The sequence below is a fragment of the Enhydra lutris genome, unplaced genomic scaffold (genome assembly GCF_002288905.1).
Source record: "Enhydra lutris kenyoni isolate GAN:26980312 unplaced genomic scaffold, ASM228890v2 scaffoldscaffold12, whole genome shotgun sequence".
Lineage (NCBI taxonomy): Eukaryota > Metazoa > Chordata > Mammalia > Carnivora > Mustelidae > Enhydra > Enhydra lutris.
The window spans coordinates 81030030-81056977 of record NW_019154096.1 but is presented as its reverse complement, the minus strand read 5'-3'; the positions used below and the strand labels follow the sequence as shown (position 1 = coordinate 81056977).

At 46.3% G+C, this 26948-nt stretch overlaps 2 protein-coding genes across 2 annotated transcripts; both read left to right on the top strand.

The window, feature by feature from the left end:
- The first annotated feature begins 2689 nt into the window (after positions 1-2689).
- On the top strand, positions 2690-3598 carry LOC111145051 (olfactory receptor 13G1-like). Its single transcript, XM_022499664.1, has one exon. It carries the CDS (start codon positions 2690-2692, stop codon positions 3596-3598), a length of 909 nt encoding a protein of 302 aa, XP_022355372.1.
- An 11154-nt stretch (positions 3599-14752) lies between these two features.
- Positions 14753-25133, top strand: LOC111145312 (olfactory receptor 13A1-like). The gene is given in 3 exon segments (XM_022500150.1): positions 14753-14782; positions 24197-24733; positions 24735-25133. Coding segments are annotated over 2 exon segments (933 nt in total). The 5' UTR covers positions 14753-14782; positions 24197-24199.
- Positions 25134-26948: the final 1815 nt, after the last annotated feature.

Here is a 26948-nt window from a genome sequence, read left to right as displayed (position 1 = left end):
ATCCCTTCTCTGAAACCAAGCAGTAGAGGGTTAGGGAGAGTGAACCCTAGATGACACCCAAACTGGTAAGTACTCTGACCAGGAACTGAAGATGTCCAGCCAAGATCAGCACTTTGGACAGGTCTGACAAGACCTGGTGGCCAGCCGGCCACTGCTTTCACAGTAAATGTCCTAGATGTCTGAAAAGCCACCCACCATCAGAGACACCCTTTCCAGGAGCAGGGGCAGCCTATTGTCACTAGCCTGGGTCAACATGGTTTGGCCAAGGCTGGGGAGCTCCCATTCCTCCAGGTTTGTTGATCAGGGAGGGGAGCATTGCCAGACTGGTTGAAGTCTGTACTCATTCCTTATGTGAGACAAGTGGCACTGAGTACACAAAATGCTGCGAGCAATGCCCAGTGGCCACTGACACCTGGCCTTTAGCTACTCCTAGGTGGGAGGCCCTGGCAATGTCCAGCAACAGCCCGGAGCCATTGACCAGCTTGGGGGTTGGCCATGATTATTTTTTACACACTTCTATATGGGAAGGAAGGACAATGTCTACCCATGGCAGAAATGGTGGGTTGGTGTGTTCCTTGGCTCAATGCCATGACAGTCTCACTGTCTGACATGTCCATCATCTCTTCCTGATGCTGCCACTGGTCAGCCAGTCCCTGGGTGATTACTGCTGAGCACCAGTCCCTGTTGGAGCCTAGAACACCATCAGGTGCCAAGAATATCTTCTGTTATTACTTGGTTGGTGATTATATCTGTCCCCCAGGTGCTGGTCAGCTTCTCCAGAGAGTCCTGAATCCATGGGCTGGTTCTGCCCAATCAGGAGGAGCTGGTTTTGTGCTAATTGGTCCCTCAGGGTGCACCAGCACTACCTGTGAGCAGTGTCTGCCTATTTCAGATGACACAGGACATCTCTAGCCCTGGTTACACATCTCCCCGCTCTTTACTACAGGTGTCACTCACTGTACTTTTTCTTTTTAAAACAAAATCGGTTTCCTAATAATTGCTGATGATTCTCTAAAGTTTTTTTCTTGGGACTGAGAAGGAAGTTTCTTGAGAGGACACCAGGAATTCCAGAAAGACTTTTTCATATTTTTGTAAGCACCTTTTATAATTGAATGTGGATTCTCTGTACCATGTATGTTTTAAATATGAACAACAATGTTTGATCATGGTGGAATTAATAATTACATTGTACTCTGTTGACTAAGAGTCATGAGGTCCCTTTGGCTGTTATGTTTTAGGATGAAAATTATCTGATCATATTTTTTATTTTTATTTTTTAAAGATTTTATTTATTTATTTGACAGAGAGAGAGAGAGAACGAGAACACAAGCAGGGGGAGTGGGAGAAGGAGGCTTCCCACTGAGCAGGGAGCCTGATGTGGAACTTGATCCCAGGACCCTGAGATCATGACCTGAGCTGAAGGCAGACGCTTAACAACTGAGCCACCCAGGCACCATGATCATATTTTTTAGAAAGGAAAATGAGCAACATAGACAATACGTAGTATAAAATCCATTTCTGTCTCTTTCTTTCTCTCTTCTTTCCCACCCCCTAGTCCTTCTCTTTTTTAAAGAACCAAGATTTTTGGTTGAAAAGTATCAGCATTTTCCACACCAGTGAGCAGATTCCAGTGGGCAATCTGGTTCGTCATTCCCAGACCGCCCTCACCGGGCATGTCCTGTAATGTTTAGTGAAAGTCAGACACCCCCACAATGACTGTAAAGCTGATGGTTGGGGAGACAGATCTCAGCCAACATCAGCAAGTCGGGTGCCCAGCCCCTGGTTTTATGCAGATGTATGAAAGTCTTCTTCTTTTTTTTTTTTCATTGAAGGGCTATGACATAAGTAGTGAAATATTTTCAAAATGCACTGTTTTGAAATACACACAGTGCCTCCACGTTGACATAGTAGTTGATAAAGAGCCCCCAGCACTGGTATCAGTGCCGGAAGCTGGCACGGATGAGCCTGAGTCCCCACCACTCCAGGTTCATCTTGGTGGACTTTTTGATGCAGCTGAAGGGTTTGGTGGTGAATTGCCTCTGATTTTGGGGGGACCCTGTTGTGGGCTGTCCTGCACCTACAGAGAGGCCTGCCCCTGTGCCCAGTGACCACGTGTGTGAGGACCCTTGGTGCCCCTCAGCCAGTGCTGCCTGGAGATGGTCAGTCCTGGAAGAAGATAGCTGGGCTTTGGAAGCAGGTTCTTTCCCATTTAATATGCTCCCTTTTCCCCCCTCTCTCCCACCCCTCCTCTGTTCCCAGACTCTATCTGAATGGATGAGTGGGCTGTAAACACAATCTCTGTGGTCTTCACAGAGCTCAGGTCCCCTGATTCTCTGTAAGCCCCACAATGCCACACATAATCAGTGCTCTGTGTGGCTGGGAGACCAGCCCTCAGTGACAAGAACTCCAAGTCTGGTGACTTTGTGAGTGGCCGTCACAGTCCTGCACCAAGAAGAGAAGGGTGAGGACTAGGGTTTCTCAGCACATCAGGGGGGCAGCTGCTTTCTCTGTGATGTCCCTGATCTCCAAAGTTTCCAGGGACACAAAGCTCCATTTTTATTACCAAAATAGTATTTGACATTCTCTTTCTAAGTGGGTCACACACATATTTGCAGGACAGGATGCTTGGAACAAACTGTAACTACCTCTTTCCTTCACAGGCTCAGAGCTCCCCTCCCCAGTGGCTGCAATGAACCAGACACAGGTCACTGAATTCCTCATTCTGGGATTCTCAGAAACACCCCAGCTGCAAATGCTGCTCTTTCCTGCCTTCTTCCTCCTCTACATGGTGGCCCTCTCCGGAAACCTGCTCATCGTGGTGGTCATTGTCTTCAGCCCTGCCTTGCACACTCCCATGTACTTCTTCCTGGTGAACCTGGCCATGGTGGACATCCTCTGCACCTCCACGATCCTGCCTAAGCTGCTGGGCAGCATAATGGCCGACAGGACCATCTCCTATGGGGGCTGCATAGTGCAACTCTTCTTCTTCACCTGGTCCATGGGGGCTGAGCTACTGCTCTTCTCTGCTATGGCCTATGACCGCTACGTGGCCATCTGCTGGCCCCTGCACTACAGCACCCTCATGGACCCCGGGGTGTTCAGGCTCTTGGCCATGGCTGTGTGGACAGTGAGCCTAGCCAACACCAGTGTGAACACTGGCCTCCTGCTGCGCCTGCCCTTCTGCCACTCCAACGTGGTCCAACACTTCTTCTGCGAGATCCCCCCTCTGCTGAAGCTCTCCTGCGCCCCGACATACCTGAATGAAGCGATAGCCCTCACTGCAGACATAATCCTGGCTGTGGGGAACTTCTCTGTGATCATGCTCTCCTACGTCTGCATCATCGCCAGCGTCCTGCGCATCCGCTCTGCAGCGGGCAAGCGGCGGGCCTTTTCCACCTGCTCCTCCCACATCCTGGTGGTCACCTTGTACTACTCCACTGTCATCTACACCTACATCCGCCCAGCGTCCAGATACTCACTGGACAAGGACAAGGTGGTCTCTGTGATCTACACTTCGGTGGCTCCCTCCCTGAACCCCCTTATCTACTCCCTGAGGAACACGGATGTCAAAGCTGCCCTCAGGAGACTGTTCTCCTGAGCTGAGGTCTGTGTGTCCAACGCCCAAGCTCCACCACCTCCCCTGGAGGGTGTGGCAGCAGGCATGGCCCCAGGTGCAGGTTTCCCTAGAGTGGGTGTCTCCTGGCATCTGGGAACCCCATCCTCCTTCTGTAAGACACAACTCTGGTGCACTATGCAGTGTCCATGGAGCCCAGCTCTGACACCACTTCACCCTGACACCTCAGGAAGCCCCTTATCCTCCCAGATCCTGGGTGTCCTGTCCTGTAGGGTCAAGAAATGACCTGTGTGGCAGCTCTGTGAACTGAGAGGCATGAAATAGATTTAAGAAATTGTCATGTGGACATGGCCCTGTCCCCAGCCCTGGCTAGCAATTTTCTCTCCAACATGCCTCTGCTCATTCTGCCCAGAGGCAGAGGCTTTGGGTGAAGCCTGTAGCCACTCCTCCCAGCACACTCAAGGATGCCTTTGTTGCAGGGCGTAGTGGGTGAGAGGCAGCAAAGGGGAGGGGCAGTGGGTGGTGACACTTGGAGAAGGATAGTTTTTCAGGAGAATAGGTTCTTCCTGGAAGCAGAGGCTCCAAGAGTGGTCTTTAAAAAAAAATTTAGCACTTTTTAGGGTAATAAATTGGCAAGGCTTTTTCAAGTCTAGGATGTGAAGATGTTATAGGCATCACTGTAGCAAAGTAAACCGGGGCTGCTGGGTCCTGTCCTCCTCTACCACAAATGATGAACCCAGTCGTCCACTCTCCATGGACCCTGCATCCAGGGAGATTTGGGTTCAGGAGGATTTGGGCATGGGAAATTCCTAGGGAAGGGAAACTCTTCATGGCCCAAACACTCTGTTCCCCTCAAGATTTAACTGTGCAGGGCTGGTGGTGGGATGTAGGAACATATTGCTTTGGAAGTACGTGGAGAGAAAGGTCCCTTTGAGGGAATAGGGCTGCTATCTCACCTGCAAGCTCTCTCAATGTGTTTCCTGGCCTCCCCTCCTCCACCTTGCCTTGTCTGTCTTCCTCTACAGACTTGAAGATCTTTGAGGACAAGGACAATGTCTTGTTCACCTTCTTACTCCTTCCTACACCAGGGGTTATTTGTCTAAATCAATTCATTTGCAAGCGTTGTGCACCAGGCACATGGCAGGAACCCAGTAAATACCAGTTGACAGAGAAAATAAATGATCCAGAGATGATTTCTACCAATTAGAACTAATTTTGGAAAGGCTGCACAGAGGTGTTTTTGTGACATGGTTAGTCAGGGGACAGTGACCACTCTTTTTATTTTTCCCTGATTGGAAGTGAACCTCACATTTATGAGGTTTATAAAACCTGTGGAAATTGGGCACAGTATTAGGATGGTGGCCAGGGACAGGGTTTGCAATATAGTCCTAGAGCTTCTGAGCTTCCCACAGGAGGTCACCGGAAGGTGTCTGGTCCTCAGAGTCTTGCTGGGACTGGCTGTGGCCACAGAGGTGTGGGCTTTTCCTGCCTTGCCTCCCTGACCCCAGAGGGAGAAGGTTGCAGGAAGTGCTTCCAGAAATTAACTCTGGGGCCAGAATTCTGCATGAGAGGTGCCCATGCCCCCTCCTCAGGTGTGGGGAGGCATTCTACTGAGCTGAGGATCTAGAACCACCATGGAAGGCCACCAGCCCAGGGAGCTCCAGTATGGCCTCCACCCTTCACTTGTGTCTGCTCCCAGGTTCTCTGTTGTTCTGTGTTGTAGGGATTCCCTGAAAAAGATCCATGGGGTTTGTTTTCTTTACAAATGTGTGTTTTATGCTAATAAAATTGGGAAACAAGGATATTTAAAAGGAGAAAATAAGAAAACAAATCCTTGTGATTCTATCCAGTGGATGCCATTCTGGTGTGAGCAAGTTTTGTTTGATATGTATTTGTATACATACACAGGCTTTAATAAATATAGAATAACTGTGATTGTTTTATAAGATGCTACTTCAGTTTAAAAAACACTGTGTAATTCTTTCCATGTCATTCCAGTTCTTCCAAATTAGTTCATATTGGAAGTGCTCAGTTTCATTACTTGCTTGTGTATGCAGGTGCAAGGGGCCCACCAGGGCCTCAGATACATGTCCTAGAATGTTGGCCTTCTTCCTTCTCTCAAGCCCTATATTCAGATTCTCAGCAAGTCCCTTATTCTTTTCTTCCTTCATAATAAAACGTATCTATATTTAAGGATTTTTAGAAAACACTGAATTTAAAAGGACACAACAGGTTGTTTCTAGTTCTATAATCTTTAAGTAGATTTTTTTAAGATATTTTTTATTTATTTGACAGAGAGAGAGAGAGAGGTCACAAGTAGGCAGAGAGGCAGGCAGAGAGAGAGGAGGAAGAAGACTCCCTGCTGAGCAGGGAGCCCGATGTGGGGCTCGATTCCAGGACCCTGGGATCATGACCTGAGCTGAAGGCAGAGGCTTTAACCCACTGAGCCACCCAGGTGCCCCTCTTTAAGTAGATTTTATCAGTAGCCCTAACACAGATGACAATTATAATCTCCATAACAAATGTTTTTTATGTCACAACTCTTTCTAGAACCTGAAGGTGACCTAAAACAGGCAAACCTGGATAAGAATAATCCTCAAAAGAGTGGAGTCATTGTAAGGCTCTGTGTCTAAACTCAACTATGAGCCCCATTCAGGCACTTATGACTCATCACAGAGCCTTAGGCCAGTTGGTTTGAGGACAGAAATTGTGGCCTATAGAAATTATAGGCATAATAGATAATAACAGGCATATAGAAATTAAGGCATAATAACAGGCATATAGAAATTAAGGATAGATGTCTCAGAAAAAAGAGGAGGTGGCAAAGGTCTTCCAGCCACTGGCCATACCTGAACTGTAGAAGAAAAGGGGCACTGAAAGGAGACAAAGGAGTGCCAGTAACTAGAAAGCTCAAGGGGCTGATATGTGAGCTACTTCTTATCATGGGACAGACAGAGTTTGAAATTTAAGTCCCACCTTGGTAGAGGGGCTTGATAAATACCTCAGGATCTCCATTAAAACCCAAGAAGGGTCACACCTAAGGAATAAAATCTATGTCACAGAAACAAAAAAATTATCTTAAGACTAAAATCATTCAAATACAAATCAAAACCATAATGAGGTGTCACCTCACACTTGTCAGAATGACATCAAAAAGACAAGAGGTAGTATGTATTGGTGAGAATGTGGAGAAAGGGGCACCCTCATGCACTGTTGGTGGAAATGTAAGCTGGTGCAGCCACTCAGGAAAAGAGCATCCAAAAATTAAAATAGGATTACCTTATGATGCAACAATTGTACTTCTGGGTACAAATCCAAAGGAATTGAATCAGAATATTGTAGGGATATCTACACTCCTCTGTCCATTGCAGCGTTGCTCATAATAGCCAGGTTATAGAAACAACCTAAGCATCCATCAGTGGGTAAATGGATGAAGATGTGATTTATATACAGTAGAATACTATTCAGCCATATGGAAGGAGATCTGTCATTTGTGAAACTTGGATGTACCTTGAGAGCATTATGCTAACTGAGATATTTAGACAGAGAAAAATACATACTGTACTGTATGATATCTCTTACATGTAGAATCTAAAAACAAATAAATAAATAAATAAAAGAAAACTAGGAGAAACAGGAAGTAAGGTGATGATTAACAGGGGCTGGGACATGCGGAGTGGGAATATGGGGAGATATTGGTCAAAGGGTACAAACTTCCAGGTATAAGATTAACAAGTTCTGCAGATCTGACATACATCATAGTTATTACAACTAATAATACCATATTATACACTTGAATGTTGCTAAAAGAATAGATCTTAAATGTTCTGTACACACATACAAAAAAAATGGTAATTATTTGACATGATGGAGGTATTAGCCAATGCTCTTGTGGTAATATTTCTACAATACACAAATTCTTCAATATTAAAAAAATACCAAATCAACACATTATACACCTTAAATTACAAATGCTATACATCAATTATGTCTCAATAAAGCTGGAAAAATAAATTTAAAACAATGAGAAAAAATGAGATTAAAATGGAACAGAATAGAGACTCCAGAAATGTACCCTCAATTCTATGGTCAACTAATCTCTGACAAATCAGCAAAAAAAAAAAAAAAAAAAAAAAAAAAAAAAAAAAATCCAGTGGAAGAAAAAAGCAGTCTCTTCAATGCGTGGTGCTGGAAAAATTGGACAGCCATATGCAGAAGAATGAAACTGGACCATTCTGTAATACCATACACAAAGATAAACTCAAAATGGATGAAAGACCTCAATGTGAGACCAGAATCCATCAAAATCCTAGAGGAGAATATAGACAGTAACCTCTTCGACACCAGCCACAGCAACTTATTTCATGACACATCTCCAAAGGCAAAGGAAACAAAAGCAAAAATGAAAACAGGAAAAACTATACAGTGGAGGGGCGCCTGGCTGGCTCAGTGGGTTAAGCCGCTGCCTTCGGCTCAGGTCATGATCTCAGGGTCCTGGGATCGAGCCCCGCATCGGGCTCTCTTCTCAGCAGGGAGCCTGCTTCCTCCTCTCTCTCTCTGCCTGCTTGTGATCTCTCTCTGTCAAATAAATAAATAAAATATTTAAAATATATATATACAGTGGAAAAAAGTCTCTTCAATAAATGGTGCTGGGAAAACTGGACAGCTATATGTAGAAGAATGAAACTCAACCATTCTCTTACACCGTACACAAAGATAAACTCAAAATGGATAAAAGACCTCAATGTGAGACAGGAATCCATCAGAATCCTAGAGGAGAACATAGGCAGTAACCTCTTTGATATCAGCCACAGCAACTTCTTTCAAGATATGTCTCCAGGCTGGGCCTTCACGCACCTCTCTCGGGGGAGAGTTTGGGGTGCACGTCTTAGGCTCTGAAACAATGGCGTGTGTCAAAGAGCGCCGGCTGGGCCTTTGTACCTCTCTCAGGGGAGGATGAGGGGCATGCGCAACATGGACGGGACTGGAAGAGATTATGCTGAGTGAAATAAGTCAAGCAAAGAGAGTCAATTATCAAATGGTTTCACTCATTTGTGGAGCATAACAAATAGCATGGAGGACATGGGGAGTTAGGAGAAGGGAGTTGGGGGAGATTGGAAGGGGAGGTGAACCATGAGAGACTATGGATTCTGAAAAACAATCTGAGGGGTTTGAAGGGACAGGGGGGTGGGAGGTTGGGGGAACCAGGTGGTGGGTATTGGAGAGGGCACAGATTGCATGGAGCACTGGGAGTGGTACAAAAACAATGAATACTGTTATGCTGAAAATAAATTTTAAAAAATGATTTAAGGGATGCCTGGGTGGCTCAGTTGGTTAAGCAGCTGCCTTCGGCTCAGGTCATGATCCCAGCATCCTGGGATGGAGTCCCACATCGGGCTCCTTGCTCATCAGGGAGCCTGCTTCTCCCTCTGCCTCTGCCTGCCATTCTGTCTGCCTGTGCTTGCTCTCTCTCCCTCTCTCTCTCTGACAAATAAATAAATTTTTAAAAAAATCTTAAAAAAAAAGATTTAAAAAAATCTTTAAAAAAGAAAAGAAAAGAAAAGAAAAAGAAACATCAAGGAATTTGGACAATTTTCAACTTCATGCAACTATAGATGAAAGGCACAAGTTTATCTTCCCCTGAAAATACCAATAATAAAATATGCATACTGTATCATTCTACTTATGTAAATGTTTGTAAATGGAGGTGGAAACATGAAAGGGGCATTTTGTAGTGCTGGTGATATTCATTTTCTCCTTCCTATGATGGAGACACTTGAAAATTCAGCCAGCTGTTGACATGTATAGCATGTGCAACCATCTGTATGTACATTATACCAGAAAAATTAACATAAGAGAATATGTAAAATATTCAATATTTACACATTGAAAATGTGTAAATATGTTTAAAACTAGACATAAAATTAAAAGCATCCTACCAAATACAACTTGTGAAAACCAAAACAAAAGGAAATAAAAATATCAGAAGTGTCTTAAAAAAAAAAAGTCTCCAAAGGCAAAGGAAACAAAAGTGAAGATGAACTTTTGGGACTTCATCAAGATCAAAAGCTTCTGCACAGCAAAGGAAACAGTCAACAAAACGAAGAGGCAACCCACGGAATGGGAGAAGATATTTGCAAATGACAGTACAGACAAGAGGTTGATATCCAGGATCTATAAAGAACTCCTCAAACTCAACACACACAAAACAGATAATCATGTCAAAAATTGGGCAGAAGACATGAACAGACACTTCTCCAATGGAGACATACAAATGGCTATCAGACACATGAAAAATGTTCATCCTCACTAGCCATCAGGGAGATTCAAATTAAAACCACATTGAGATACCACCTTACACCAGTTAGAATGGCCAAAATTAGCAAGACAGGAAACAACGTGTGTTGGAGGGGATGTGGAGAAAGGGGAACCCTCTTACACTGTTGGTGGGAATGCAAGTTGGTGCAGCCACTTTGGAGAACAGTGTGGACATTCCTCAAGAAATTAAAAATAGAGCTTCCCTATGACCCTGCAATTGCACTACTGGGTATTTACCCCAAAGATACAGATGTAGTGAAGAGAAGGGCCATATGCACCCCAATGTTTATAGCGGCAATGGTCACGGTCGCCAAACTGTGGAAAGAACCAAGATGCCCTTCAACGGACGAATGGATAAGGAAGATGTGGTCCATATACACTATGGAGTATCATGCCTCCATCAGAAACGATGAATACCCAACTTTTGTAGCAACATGGACGGGACTGGAAGAGATTATACTGAGTGGAATAAGTCAAGCAGAGAGAGTCAATTATCATATGGTTTCACTTATTTGTGGAGCATAACAAATAGCATGGAGGACAAGGGGAGATGGAGAGGAGAAGGGAGTTGAGGGAAATTGGAGGGGGAGATGAACCATGAGAGACTGTGGACTCTGAGAAACAAACTGAGGGTTTTGAAGGGGACGGGGGAGGGGGGATGGGTTAGCCTGGTGGTGGGTATTATGGAAGGTATGTATTGCATGGAGCACTGGGTGTGGTGCATAAACAATGAATTCTGTTACACTGAAAAGAAATTAAATAAAAAAAATACTTACAGTAAAAAAAAAATGATGTATTTTGTGGTGACTAATATAACACAATAAAAAAAGAAAATTTTTAAAAATGGGAAAAAAAACTAATTATGTACTACTATACAGTGGCTACTGAACTTAAAAATAAAAACTGAGCTCAAAACCAAAAAGACCTAGCCTGACAAAATAAAAAGTAATCCCTGACAAATAAAATTAAGCCTCCATATAAGCTCCCAGTAATTTAACTCTACTAGAACAAAAAGTCAACCCTCTTCACAGGAAGGTAACATAATCAGAGTCTTTGTAAAGTATCATTTACAATGTCTAGGAATACAGTGTTATACATACAATAAAGAAGGTATGACCAAAAGACAAAGAGAAAATATAGTTAATAGAACTAGACCTTGAGACAACCCAGATGTTGGTATTATCAGACAAGTACTCTAAAGTAGCTATTGTCTCTGTCATTGTTGCTTTAAATACTTTTGCCATTCCTTTCTCTCCTTTTTCTCCTTCCAGTATTCCCATTATGTGTATGTTTCACCTTCTGTAGTTGTCCCATAGTCTGAAGATATCCTGCTTTTTTTTTTGTTTCAATCTTTTTTCTCTTTGCTTTTCAGTTGTTGAGGACTCCACTGATTTATTCTCTCTTTAATCTCTATAATATAGAGATTATTTTCTCAGCCGTGTCCCATCTACTAATGTGCCCCTAAAAGGCATTTTCCATTTCTGTTATGGTGATTTTTATATTTAGAATTTCTTTTTTGTTCTTTCTTAGGATTTCTCCTCTCTGCTTACATCACCCACCTATTAATTAGACGTTTTTTTTTTAATTGTTGGTCTGATAATTCCAACATCCCTGCATGTCTGGTTCTGATGGTTTTTCTATGTCCTCAGTTTGTACTTTTGCCTTTTGATATGCTAGTAACTTCTTTGCCATAGCCAGCTATGATAGAATGGGTAAAGGGAACTGCTGTAAATAGGTTTTAGTTACATAGTGGTGAAACAGAGACAGGAGAAGCCTTCTACAGGCCTATGATTACGTCTCAGTCTTTTAGGGAGTCTATGTCAAAGGTATAGGCCATGGGAAACTCTCCAGCTCCTGTCTGGGTTTGGTTCTATGGCATTCACCTTCTGTGCACCTCAGCTTTCAATTTCCACCCCCATACAATTGATTTGGATAACATGCACTGAGTTTTTCCAGGCTGTACCAAGATCCATTCTGAGGGGCCAGGATTGAGTGTGAGGGAACCAGTAGCTGGAACCTGGTGGGAACTCCATTAAGAGTGTCACCCATGGAAAACAGCATGGAGGTTCCTCAAAGTGTTGAAAATAGAACTAGCCTATGATCCAGCAATTGCACTACTGGGTATTTACCCTAAAGATACAAACGTAGTGATCCGAAGGGGCACGTGCACCCGAATGTTTATAGCAGCAATGTCTATAATAGCCAAACTATGGAAAGAACCTAGATGTCCATCAACAGACGAATGGATAAAGAAGATGTGGTATATATACACAATGGAATACTATGCAGCCATCAAAAGAAATGAAATCTTGCTATTTGCGACAACGTGGATGGAACTAGAGGGTATCATGCTTAGCGAAATAAGTCAATTGGAGAAAGACAACTATCATATGACCTCCCTGATATGAGGGAGAGGAGATGCAACATAGGGGGTTAAGGGGGTAGGAGAAGAGTAAATGAAACAAGATGGGATTGGGAGGGAGACAAACCATAAGTGACTCTTAATCTCACAAAACAAACTGAGGGTTGATGGGGGGGTTGGGGGGGTTATGGACATTGGGGAAGGTATGTGCTATGGTGAATGCTGTGAAGTGTGTAAACCTGGCGATTCACAGACCTGTACCCCTGGGGATAAAAATATATTATATGTTTATAAAAAGTAAAAAAAAAAAAAAAAAAAGAGTGTCACCCAGGAGTATATGAGCATGCTTGTGGCTCAGTGACCTGGTAAAATACATATTTTTCTGAGAAAATCAGACACAACTGTGATGGCTTAGCCTTTCTAGTCTTAGGTAAAGTCTATTAAATTAGATAAAAGCAACAATAAAACAGCAATAATATAGAATTTCAGCCTAAAAGGGCCATCTTTAAACTTTCTGGGAGCAGTGTGGTCCTAGATGGAGGTTGGGGTCAGAGCAGTTTAGTTTGTCAAAGATGATGTGGGTTTATAGGCTCCAAGAAGCTGAGCATGGATGTTTTCCATCAGGAACATCCTAGTTACCCTAACAACAGCACCAACAATCCCTTGTTCCTCCCTGTGTCAAAATTCATGCTGCTATGAGACTAAACATTATTTCCTCATCAACCCTTGAGCTAGTATGAGTAGGTGTTCTACCTTCAGGTCCTTTTACAGACGGTGTGTGTCTTCCATTTGCCCCCCCCAACCACCACCACCACTACCACCGACCTGCAGACGTGCACTGCCTGCCTAATCAGCTCACACTCTGTGAAGGAGGATGGTCAGACATTCTATGCAGAGCCCCTACTCCAGGAATTTTAATGCTCAGGGCAGGTGGGTTGCCTTTATACAACAACAAACAAAAGAATGAGAAGAGTGATGCCCTTGCCCGTCTATAAAAGTTGGACATAAAATACCTGGATTTCAGGGCTGCGTGACAGGGAATCTAACCTGTCCTGTGAAGCTGTGGGTAGGGAGAGCGCAAGGTCAGAAGACAAAGGGCTGGATTAGCACACTCTTGGCAGAGCAAAAGGGAGGAGCTGGAGGGAGGAGCCTGGGGTAAAGGGTCTTACAGAAGCATGTGACAGGAGACTGCAGGACGGCCAGTATGCCCATGACTGGTGGATGTCTTAGACCATTCACTCCCAGCACATTGATGGGAGCAAGTGCCCCTTCCAAGAGGTACCCCAGTGCAGGCAGGAGCGTGAGAGAACAAGGCGAGGAGTGCCTTTGAAAGTGAAGGTCTCACAAAATGATCCTTCAAAACCTCAGGCTGTGAGGGGATGTGACTTCCAGGAAAGATTGTTTTGTCTTTTTGCTTATTTGCTTTAAATATGTGAGCAGTGTGAGAAGGAGTCAGCAAGGGGGGAAACCCATGTTGCAGGGGAGAGAGGGCAGAGCCAAAGAGGAGGTCTCTGAAAGGGTGGGAGAGAGGCATCCAGTGCAGAACAGGGGAGAGACCAGGAGGGCAGGAAAGCCAAAGTCAGAGGGTGAGGGACTCTGCCAGACACATGGGGAGGAAAGGCCCAGCGCAAGGGGCAGGCTGAGTGGGTCCCTAAGTCTCCGTGCATATCCCAGGAGCATGGTGGTTGCAGGAAGCCTGGGTTGAAATGCAGTGAAGATTGGATAGGCTCTCTGTCTCTCCCAAAGCCTATGCTCTCACCACTTGGCACTCTCACCTCCCAAATCGCATGCCCACTTCTTAAACCCTGGGAGTTAGAACTGGTGGCAAGTCTCCACTGTCTCTCCAAATTAATCTTTATACTCCTTCTTTGGGTAAATTTATCCACACTTTATGAATAAGAGAATCCATCAGCCAAGTCACTTTCCAAATACTCTCACTATTGTCACCTCTTGACATGGCCCCTCATGACAGAAGAGTGTGTGTTCTGTCTGCAGTACAAAGGCAGAAAGCCCTCATATGGTGCAGTCTCCCTGGACTTGAGCTTCAGGGAGATGAGAATAGCAATTCCGTGTTCATGTCTCGAGAGTCCATGGGCCAACCCCACGGCCATCCTGGCTCCTCCTCTGTCCACCACACCTCTTGGGCACCCACCAACCTCCTCAAACACCTCAAGACACATCCTCCCTTCATGGCCCCACTCTACTGCCTTTCCATTTTCTTTCCCTTATTCCTATAAAACTGTTCACTGGTTTCTCTCCCTGCAGCCTACCCCTATCTACTTCCCATGCTGGCCTTAGGGGAGCTTCCTCAAAGCCTAGTTTTCTCCAGCTCAGGATCCTTCATTCATACCAGTGCTTCTGAAGTCATGGTCTGACGTCTCACCTGACACACAGAGCACCTGCTTCCTGGCCGATCTCACCTGGCACACAGAGTTCTTGGTTACTTGGCTGACCTTTCTGACATCAAGCTGCCTGCTCTTCCTGGGTCCCAGCATCTCCTGATCCCCTGGTCCCCACCAGGCCCCCAGGTATGCCATCAGGCTGCCATGCACTCGTAGTAATTCTCACCTCTGCTCTGGTGAGGCCCTGAGCCCAGACACTCAGTTCCCTGTGGATGAAAAACAGAATGCCAGGAGTAAAAAAGCCTCATCAGCTGTATATGCAGGAACTTTGCCAGGCCTCTCAATGTGTTATTGGTTACAGACACAAATACACACAGTGTTCCACAATTTGTTGATTAAGACACCCATCAGACCTCCCAGATTGCTAGTCTACTGCCTTGTATCTTCCTCTGAAGTCAGCTAATGTGTGAGGACCATGGGCACCAGGCAAGACAGAGGCCAGAGTCTCTGCAGGGTGGGTGCTATACATGACAGACATGGTGGCCATCATGTCCATCCTGACATCCACAGACGGGTGTTTTCCGCCCTCTGACCAGGTCGCTTTTTTCCTAACCTCCACCTCCCTGCCTAGGACTGAGTCTGGCGGATCCCTGCCAGCCTTTTCGGACTGGCCTTCTACATGCCTTCTACCACCATTCACTCACTTCCAGCCTCCTCGGCCGCGACCCTGTGTCCATCCAGTTGGCAGGATAACATCAGAGTTTTGTCTGTGGGATTTGTGTTCAGTCTGGGCTGGAAACATCATCTATTCTTAAACAGACCACCATGATTCTGAGTGGACATGTCCCTGGGCCTGGAGTGAGGGAGGTAGTGGGGGCCATGCACCAACGAGAGCAAAATTCTTTATTCTCAGGGGCCTATGGAGGGGCCTTTCTGACAGCAGGAGAGCAGGTGTGTGGCAACAAGAGTGATGCTGCTGAGGGCCCGGGGTGAGGGAAGGCAAGAGCTGCTGGAGGTACTTAGTCCACACTGGGGTGGGTTTGGCGCCCATCCCATAGGTTTGCTTTGAGAAATGGAATGAAACTTGATTAAACTTGGAAATTTTTCTCTAAAATCTAAACACTGCTTCTAGAGTAAGACTCAAAAGAGCAGTTTCATTCGGAACTGGCCTCTGGACTTTGCAACCCTGGGACCAGCCCATAATCACCAACCTTCAGCTTATCACTCACTGGAATTCCCACTCTCAATCACCTCATGCTGCAGATGTGGTGAATCACAATGGAATATTACTCAGCAAAGAAAAAGAATGAAATCTTGCCATTTGCAATGACATGGTTGGATCTAGGGAGTGTCATGCTAAGTGGAATAAGTCAGAGAAAAACAATTATCATATGATCTCACTCATATCTGGAACTTAAGAAGCAAAACAAATGAGCAAAAAAAGAGGGAGAGAAACTAGGAAACAGACCATTATCTCTAGAGAACACACTGATGGTCAGCCAAGGGGAGGAGAGGGGGGACGAAGGAGTGTACTTGTTGTGGTGAAAAAAATAAAATTAAAAACAAAGCAGTCCATGCTGTCTGGCTCTGAAGAGAGGGGGTGGCCTGGCCAGCTATTCCTCAAGGTGTCCCAATGCCTCTGTCTCTCTGTGGGCTGCCCGTCCTGCCTTTTACTTGTCACATTGGTCCCTCTCTTCCACTTTTTCTATTTTCTCTCAGTTCAATTCATTATATGGACACAGTCCACAAACACATTCTGTTTGGAAGCTGAAACCAGACAGGGCCAAGGCCCTTTGACCACGCCCCCAGCACCACTGTTGTGTACTTGTTGTGTGTCCTTGCGTTTGTGTGCCTGTGTTTATATAAAGAATGATACCCCCTGCCTCATAACTTTTATGTTAACAATAGGATATGCTTGGGGCGCCTGGGTGGCTCAGTGGGTTAAGGCCTCTGCCTTCAGCTCAGGTCATGATCCCAGGTCCTGGGATCGAGCCCCGCATCGGGCTCTCTGCTCAGCAGGGAGCCTGCTTCCTCCCCTCTCTCTCTCTGCCTGCCTCTCTGCCTACTTGTGATCTCTCTCTCTCTCTCTCTCTCTCTCTCTCTCTCGTCAAATAAATAAAATCTTAAAAAAAAAAAAACAATAGGATATGCTTTTTGTTTTATAACTTGCTGTTTTCAACATCTGGAAAATGGCGTCTGGATACCTTGATTCTAACAGATGCACTGCCCTGGCAAGAGGTGCTGTGGTTTAGCTGTGGCCCCACAGTGGTCTTCAGTGCATGTCTTGTTGCTGTTGCTCCTGCTACAGTGAGGATAGGAAGTGTCCATGACGAGAAACACCACGTGCCGCAGTGCAGACTGGTGGTTGCCTGGCCATGGGAGGGGATATGAAGTGACCACTTCATAGCTACAGGGTCTCTATTTGGGCAATGAGAAAGCTCTGGACCGAGATAGTGATGAGGATGTAGTCGATGCCACTCAATCCTTCACTTTAAAATAGTTAAAATAGCAAACTTTTTGTTATGAGTATTGCACCACAAGAAAACAAATGTAGAAATCCTTAGAGGAAAACATTAAGTAACACACCTTGAATAGATATAATTTTTATTTACTAATTTTAACTTTTAAAAGCTGGGGAAATGCAAATAAGATGTCAAAAAAAAAAAAACCCACAGACAGCATAGACATTTTCACAAGTTCGTTCTTCCAATCCATGAGGATGAAATATTTTTCTATCTCTTTGTGTCTTCCTCAATTTAATTTCTTTCATAAGCGTTCTATAGTCCCTAGATTGTAGATCCTTTACCTCTTAGGTTAGGTTGATTCCAAGGTATCTTAAGGTTTTTGATGCTATTGTAAGTGGAATTGATTCCTTAATTTCTCTTTCTTCAGTCACATTATTAGTGTATAGAAATGCCAGTGATTTCTGTGCATTGATTTTGTATCCTGCCACATTGCTGAATTCCTGTTGAATTCTAGTAATTTGGGGGTGGAGTCTTTTGGGTTTTCCACATAAAGCACCACGTCATCTGCAAATAGAGTTTCACTTCTTCTTTGCCAATTTGAATGCCTTTTATTTCTTTTTATTGTCTGATTGCTGAGGCTAGGGCCTCTAGTACTATGTTGAACAATAGGGGTGAGAGGGGACATCCATGTCATGTTCGTGACCTTAAGGAAAAGCTCTCAAATTTTTTAAATTATGTTCAGTCAGCCATTGTATAGTGCAACATTAGTTTTTGATATAGTGTTCAATGATTCATTAGTTGCATACAACACCCAGTGTCCATCACTACATGTGCCCTCCATAATACCCTTCACCTTGTTACCCTATCTCCCGGCCCCACTCCCCTTTGAAACCCTCAGTTTGTTTACCGGGTTCCAGAGTATCTCATGGTTCATCTCCCTCTCTGATTTCTCCCCCTTCAGATTTCCCTCCTGTGCCCTATGGCTCTCCATGTATTTCTTATGTTCCACATATGAATGAAAGCATATGCTAATTGTCTTTCTCTGCTTGAGTTACTTCACTTAGCATAATCCCCTCCAGTTCCATCCATGTCAATGCAAATGGTGGGTATTCATCCCTTCTGATGGCTGAATAATATTCATATAATATATGAACCATATCTTCTTTATCCATTCATCTGTTGAAAGGCATCTTGGCCCTCATTTTTTCCCCACTGAGAATGATACTCACTGTGGGCTTTTCATAGATGGCTTATATGACATTGTCATATCTTCCCTCTATCCCTATACTTTGCAGAGTTTTAATCAAGAAAGGATGCTCAGAGCAATCCATATATTCAGTGCAATCCCTATCAAAATACCATCAACATTTTTCACAGAGCTGCAACAAACAATCCTAAAATTTGTGTGGAACCAGAAAAGACCCCAAATCATTTAGGGGAATACTGAAAAAGAAAACCAAAGCTATGGTATCACAATGCTTGACTTTAAGCTATATTACAAAGTTGTGATCATCAACACACATGGTATTGGCACAAAAACAAACACATAGACTTCTGGAACAGAATAGAGAGCCCAGAAATGGACTCTCAACTCTATGGCCAACTAATCTTCAACAAAGCAGGAAAAAATATCCAATGGAAAAAAGACAGTCTCTTCAATAAATGGTGCTGGGAAAATTGGACAGCCAAAATGCAGAAGAATGAAACTGGACCATTCCTTTACACCATACATGATGATATACACAAAATGGACGAAAGACCTCAATGTGAGAAAGGAATCCATCAAAATCCTAGAGGAAAACATAGACACTAACCTCCTTAACCTTGGCCACAGCAACTTCTTCCAAGACACCTCTCTAATGGCAAGGGAAACAAAAGCAAAAATGAACTATTCAGACTTCATTAAAATAAAAAGCTTCAGCACAGCAAAGGAAACAGTCAACAAAACCAAAAATTAACCTACAAAATGGGAGAAGATATTTACAAAAGACATGACAAATAAAGGGCTGGAATCCAAGATCTATAAAGAATTTCTCAAACCCAACACCCCCCCCCCCAAAAAAAAAAACACCAAAGGCACTGGAAACAAAAGTGAAAATGAACTTTTGGGACTTCATCAAGATCAAAAGCTTCTGCACAGCAAAGGAAACAGCCAACAAAACAAAGAGGCAACCCACGGAATGGGAGAAGATATTTGCAAATGACAGTACAGACAAAGGGCTGATATCCAGGATCTTTAAAGAACTCCTCAAACTCAACACACACAAAACAGATAATCATGTCAAAAAATGGGCAGAAGATATGAACAGACACTTCTCCAATGAAGACATACAGATGGCTATCAGACACATGAAAAAATGTTCATCCTCACTAGCCATCAGGGAGATTCAAAGCAAAACCACATTGAGATACCACCTTACACCAGTTAGAATGGCCAAAATTAACAAGACAGTAAACAACATGTGTTGGAGAGGATGTGGAGAGAGGGGAACCCTCTTACACAGTTGGTGGGAATGCAAGTTGGTGCAGCCACTTTGGAGAACTGTGTGGAGATTCCTCAAGAAATTAAAAATAGAGCTTCCCTATGACCAGGCAATTGCACTACTGGGTATTTACTCCAAAGATACAGATGCAGTGAAAAGAAGGGCCATCTGTACCCCAATGTTTATAGCAGCAATGGCCACAGTCGCCAAACTGTGGAAGGACTCTAGATGTCCTTCAACAAATGTTGGATAAAGATGTGGTCCACATACACTATGGAGTATGATGCCTCCATCAGAGAGGATGAACACCCAACTTTTGTTAACAACATGGATGGGACTGGAAGAGATTATGCTGAGTGAAATAAGTCAAGCAGAGAGAGTCAATTATCATATGGTTTTACTCACATGTGGAACATAAGGAATAGCATGGAGGACCATAGGGCACAGGAGGGAAATCTGAAGGGAGAGAAATCAAAGAGAGAGATGAACCATGAGAGACTATGAACCCCGGGAAGCAAACTGAGCATTACAGAAGGGGGGGTTGGGGACAGGGTAGCCGAGTAATGGGCATTAAGGGAGACACGTGCTGTGAAGAGCACTGGGTGTTATACGCAGCTATGAATCATTGAACACCACATCAAAAACTAACGATGTACTATATGTTGGCTAATTGAGCTGAAAGGAAGGAAAGGAGGGAGGGAGAGAGAGAGAGAGAAAGAAAGAGTGAGAAAGAGAAAGAAGGAAGAAGGGAGAAAGAAAGGAGGAGGTGAGGAAGGAAGAAGGAAAGGGAGGGAGGAAGAAAGAGAGGGAGGAGGAGAGAGAGAGGGAAGGAAGGGAGGAAGGAAGAAGGAAAGGGAGAGAGGAAGAAAGGGAGGGAGGAGGAGAAAGAGAAGGAAGGGAGGAAGGAAGAAAGAAAGGGAGGGAGGAAGGGAGGGAGGAAGGAAAGGAGGGAGGGAGGGAGAAACCCCATGGAAATTGTCATATCATAAGTGCTCAGACTGGCTCAGCCGCCTTCACTGGCTGCCGCTGTGTGGCTGTTATTGGCCTGTCCTGCCTATGCCCAGCCATGGCCAAGCCTCCTGCCCGCACACCCACTGGCACACCTGTCCCTGCCAGTGTTACCCAGAACTTCCGCTGTTCCCTATGCTGCTTCCTGGACAGCCTCCCAGCCTAGTGGCTGGAGGAGTGCGTGGTGCTATGTTGAGCCCTGCCTTGTCATCCATGGGCCTGTGACATAGGCTGATACCCTCCCCTCTCTGCACCTGCTGTCTCATCTGCACACTAAGGGTCAGTGTCGTCACCTCCAAGGAGCTCTCTAGGCTGTGTTTCCGGGAGAAACCGGCGCTCCGAGTGGGCACTGGGGATGTTGGTGTCCGGCAGACATTGCCTGTCACAGCCCCGTAGGGGGAGTAAGTTTTCTGTCTAACTTGGAGTGGCTGCTCCTGCCAAAACCGCTTGCCTGGTCCCTCAGCACAACTCGCTCTGCGCTGAGGCCACCGCCTCAGGCTCCAAGGCCCCCAGGGCTCCTGAATCCCTCTAAGTGAGAGAATCTGGAGCTGGATCCCGATGGGTTAACACTTGCACTCATGACATCACACAGCAGAGCCTCCTGGTTAAAAGCAGGCCACACTGGGCTCTGGCTGCTGTCCCATCCTCAGCACAGACCCCACCGACCCCACTTGCCACTGAACGAGGACCCTGAAGTGCCAGCACAAGGTCACGTGTTTGTTTCTTCTGCGTCAAGCCCAAGGGGCTCCCTAGGCAACTTAGAGGCCGTCCGCAATGCTTCCGGGACGCAGAAAGAAGCTTCCGTCTGCTCCACAACTGCTTAAGTCATGCTGTGTATTATTCCTGATAATGGATCTCTTGCCATTATTATTAGATTCATTTCACAAAACTAGGGGAACAAAATGACTTAGGACATGAAACTTTTTGTTTGCTAGGTCATAAATTATTATTATAGCAATTTTTAATTTTAGGGGATAAGTTTTCATCATTTTCAGTGGCCACAGAGAGAGCAGGACAGGGAAGGAGGGGGCGGCTAGGACTTTGTGGCCAAGGCCCACATCCCGGCGTTTTGCAGGTCAGAGCAGGTGCGAGTGTGGGGCTGTGCACCGTCCTCTCCAGGACACCAGCGGACACCTCCAAACACCTGTCCGGGAGGCCCAGGGCAGCACGGCTCCCCTCTGAGGTGGGTGCTGCTCCACTTGTCCCTTCTCCTGACCCCGAGGATGTAAGACAGATCCGAGACTCGGAGGTTGTTCCCTTTTCCCTCTGGGTGATGCACCTTCTGTGAGGTCTTGGGTGTGAGTGTGATCGTGTCTGCAGTGACCTGATGCCCCCGGAGCCCAGTGTCCTGAAGGGCTCCCATTTCTGCTTGGAGGGGTCCGTGTACCCTGGCTGTGCCCTGGTGTTGTGTGCAGGTCTGTCTGGTTTAAACACAACTGACTTCTGCTTTTTGAGAGAACATGTTGTTATAATAAATTGCCATGTCATCAAGTTTTTAAACCGACTGCTGACCACACAGTGTCCGGGCTCAGACTATGACGGGGAAGGTTCTCCTTAGGATGCTTCTGTGCTCCCACAGCTCTCCTCTGACGCTCCAACTGCGACCTCTCTGCTCCTCGCGGGCCCCACATGCTCACAGCACAGCCCAAGCCAAGGGCAGCCGCAGAACAGTGTGCTCTGTGCAGTGTTCTCTTTTCTGGACTGGGAAAACCTGAGAGGTTCTGACTTTGGGTCCAGTCACCAGAATGGTGTATTTAACAACACTTCCAAGAGTGCCCCTATTAATACATGACTGCACAGGACACGAGCAATTGACAGACTCTTTCAGAAGACGGGGTGGCTTCCCCTGTGCCTGCCTTTCCAGCATGAAGGTCTCTTGGGGTTGTAAAAATGAAGATGCTGGGGACCCAGTCACACATGATATTTCAAACAGAGATATTTTTCTTTTTTTAAGATTTTATTTATTTATTTGACCGACAGAGATCACAAGTAGGCAGAGAGGCAGGCAGAGGCAGAGGGAGAAGCAGGCTCCCCGCTGAGCAGAGAGCCCGATGTGGGGCTCTATCCCAGGACCCTGAGATCATGACCTGAGCCGAAGGCAGAGGCTTAACCCACAGAGCCACCCAGGTACCCCCAGAGATAGTTTTCTTAAGTCTGGGTTGCCCCTGTGAACTTGGGGCAGGTCTGTACCTTTGTAGTACAAAGTCAAAATTAAAACAGTGAAGATACAACTTGTCACTCATTTGTGGTGGGAACCCTTAAAAAGGTGCTTTACTTACAGATGTAAGTGGCAGGCACACAGAGTTGGGCTGTCTCTGGCTCCCAGTGGACTTCCCCTGAGGCTGATCTGGGCTTCGGTTGGAAGATGTTCCCACTCAGTAGTAACACTGTCATGGAACCGCTGCATGGCTTTCTCAGAAGTCCCTTGCTGGCCGTCTGAGAAGGGCCAGAGTGTCTGCAGATACGCGGAGTGTGCTTGAGGCCGGGTGTGGTCCGGACCACAGAACCGCGATAACTCTGTGTGCTGTGTGACCGTGTGCCTTCTCAATGGGCCCCACATATCCCCTTGTCATTTACAGGTTCATCCTTGAAATGTTACCCTGTGTCTGTTTTCATACAGAAACATGACTGAGGCATATAAGGTGCAGCAGCAATCGTGCTAATTTCTGATGTGCCAACACAAAACCAGCCGGAATAAGGGCTATGCACAAGGTCACCCCTGCAGAAGCAGCTGGGAGTTGCCATCAGGCTCTTTGACGCCTGCCCTGGACTGGATGCCCCCTTTCCAGGACGGGGAAGTCACTGGGACAGAATCAGCGACACTGCCCTCAGGGAAACCCTCTGTTCTGCTCTCTTCTGATGGGACTGCCCTGAACCCTCAACCTGTAAGATCCTCCCTGCTTCCAAGAACGCCTGTATCACCTCTGACCGTCCCAGCCTGGACCTCATGTTCATCCCCCTCGGTGACTTAGGTCTCCCACCGGCCCTGCCTCCTGTCCTCCTGCCTCCATCATCCTCTGTCCCCCTAAGCAGAGCCCAGGCTCCATGTCAGTTGTGACGTCCACTTATGTCCACTGCCTCATGTCTGGGACAGCTCATCAAGGGATGTGAAGGGACCCGGGGGGACCCGGCAGAGGAAGGGGCAGAGGACCGGGGGGACCGGGCAGAGGAAGGGGCAGAGGGGGGACCAGGCAGAGGAAGGGGCGGAGGACCGGGGGACCGGGCAGAGGAAGGGGCGGAGGGGGGAAGAGCGGGGGTGGTGCCAGGTACTCCCGGGCCAGGACAGGACATGGAGACACTTTCAGGCCCACCGTGCACACTGGGCATCGTCTCCTGAAGGGCTCTCACAGGGACATGGCATGGTCGGGGGGCCACTGTGGGAGGCTGTCATGCTATGGTGGGTTGTTTGTGGGCAGGTGGTCCCCGGTGCAGTGGTGGCAGGAGGGAGCAAGGGTGAGCACACCAGCCCATTTTCCTGAGAGGAGCTTGTTAGCCCATGATGTCTGAGTCTAATGAAACACGAAAGTATTAAATTCTGGGGGAGTCTGGCATATCCACTTATTCCACACTTAGACCACTAATTCCACACACTTTTTTTCCAGCCCAGCTGCCGAGCAGGAAAGAGCTTGAACAGACAGTCAAAGGCCATGAGGAATCAGACGCGGGTCACGGAAATCATCCTGCAGGGCTTCTCAGAAGGGCCACAGCTCCAGGTCCTCTACTTCATCCTCTTCCTCTGCCTCTACGCCGCGGCCCTCTGTGGCAACTCCCTCATAATTGTGGCCATCGCCTTCAGCTCCAGGCTCCACACGCCCATGTACTTCTTCCTGGTCAACCTGTCTGCGCTGGACATCATCTGTGCAAGCACTGTGGTGCCCAAGCTGCTCACGATCCTGGTGGCAGAGAAGAGAAGCATCTCCTACAGAGGCTGCATGGCCCAGATGTACTTCCTGTCGTGGTCAGTGGCCGGGGAGGTGCTGCTCTTCACCGCTTTGGCCTATGACCGTTACGTGGCCATCTGCCAGCCACTACACTATAGCTCCAGGATGGGCCCCGGGGTGTGCACCGCGCTGGCTGGAGCCGTGTGGGGCATCAGCGTGCTAGGAGCTGGAGTCAATGCCTGCCTGATGTGGCGGCTGAACTTCTGTGGCCCCAACGTGGTTGATCACTTCTTCTGTGAGAGACCCCCCTCTGCTGTTACTCTCCTGCTCCTCCACATATGTGAATAACATCATGGCAGTTATGGCCGACATCTTCTTTGCCATGCTGAACTTCCTGCTCACCATGGCGTCCTATGGCTTCATCATCGCCACCATCCTGAAGATTCGCACAGCCAAGGGGAAGCAGCGAGCCTTCCCTACCTGCTCCTCCCATCTTGCCGTGGTCACCTTGTACTACTCCACCATCATCTACACCTATCTGAGCCCCGGCTCCAGCTATTCCCCCGGGATGGGCAAGGTGATGGCTGTACTCTATTCCACAGTGAGCCCCACCTTGAACCCTCTCATCTACAGCCTGAAGAACAAGGATGTCAAGGCAGCCCTCAGGAAGGTCTTGATACTCGTGGTCAAAAACCTGTAAATTGGCAGTCTCTAAAGTTGTGTTCTTTGTTGGTCTCTGGCCACTGACCCTTATGAGATGTATCCCACCTGTTATAAATACCCTCTTTCTATGTGACTCAAAACACAGTTTTATTGAGAAAATATTCCTCTATGAGTTCTCTCTAACATCGCAGTGACTTGTGGCTTTTGCCCACCTATCCCTGAAAGTTTGGAGTTCCTGGAATATAACACACGGTAAGGTACAACGGATGTGTTGGTTACTTCTCAGACCCCTGGACCGCACACCAAACCAGAGTCTCTATCTGTGTCTTGCTGACTTTTATGAGGTGGGAGCCAGCGCAACTCCATCATAAATGCCCCTGCAGACAAACAAACCAAATGCCCCCAAAAACTACCCGAAGCTCTGCTCAGGCCACATGGATCTCAGCTCCAGATTGCAGAGGAGGAGTCTCCTGCCATGGTGGATCTTATGTGTCGACCTGACGGGGCTCTGGGACACACAGACAGCCGGTCAGACATTATTTCTGGATGTGTCTGGGAGAGATTAGCATCCGAATGGACAAACTGGGTAAAGAAGGTCACAGATCTTCCTCACCAATCGGGGTGGGCATCACGAGTGCACTGAGGGCCAGATGGAACAAAAAAGGGAAGGAAGGGTATGTTTGCTTCCTTGGCTATCGGACTCAGAAGAGTACTACAAATTGTCCCTGGTTTGTAAGTCTTTGTCTCGGACTGAATGACTCCATCAGGTCTTCTGGTTCTACAGTTTGCAAACGGCTGGTAGTGGGGCTTCTTGTCTTCCATAAATGCATGAGCCACTCCCCAATAATAAACCTCCAAATCTATGTATATATGAACATAAGGAGATACATACATATATGCACACCATATTGTATCATATCATGTGTGTAATTACACGTGCATATGTGTATATATGTGCATGTTATATATGTGTGTGTATGTGTGTGAATAGATACAGATACAGATGACCACAAGTCCAAAAGTACGTGTACCTCCTATTGGTGGTTTCTCTGGAGAGCACTGACTATGCCCTCTCCCATCCCAGGCAATGAATGCCTTGGAATCCCTGGCCCAGGGACGCGACAGGAACCTCGTGAGCCACAGCAACACCCCCTTCGAGTCTCGTGTGCACATTGCTCCTTCCACATGGGACACTATTTACTGCATAACACATGCTCTTTTCACACCCCTGCTGCACGTTCAATCCTGAGTAGTTTTTCCCTAGCCAGCCTGAGTTAGGTCTCTCCACTATCTGCTCTCCTAGTGCTTTCTTATTTCCCTCACAGCTAATCATTCAATCGATTACATAATTAATATCTGTCGCACTGGGTTTCATTAAGAAAGGGGCTCTGGATTTTGCACACCACTGCATCCTCACAAAACACGGGACCTGGAGCACAAAAGGTGGTAAATAAATGACAAATGATGCACAGCGCCTCTGACTCGTCACATCTGTCAAAGATGAAGACGCACAAACTCCAGTCTGGGACAATCTACCTGCTGGGTGCTCCTGCCTACAGACACAGGACACGGGCTCACAGTTGTTCGTTCCATCACTTCGTGTGGTAGCAAAAAGTGGAAACTGCCTAAATGCCCATCAGTAAGAACATGAGTAAGCAAGCCGTGGATTTACCACACCTGGGTTATCATCCCGAACCACACATTTAATATGGAAATACGTCACACGTGGAATTTCCTGTTGGGTGTGTTTCATCCATGGGGACATACAATAAAAGCATAATGTCAGGAAGAAAAACAAGTTGGAAATGAATATATGTAGGTGGCAAACATTGTCATATTTATAAAAATATTG

Coding starts and splice junctions, on each gene's coding strand:
- LOC111145051 (XM_022499664.1), top strand. CDS start 2,690: ATGAACCAGACACAGGTCACTGAATTCCTCATTCTGGGATTCTCAGAA.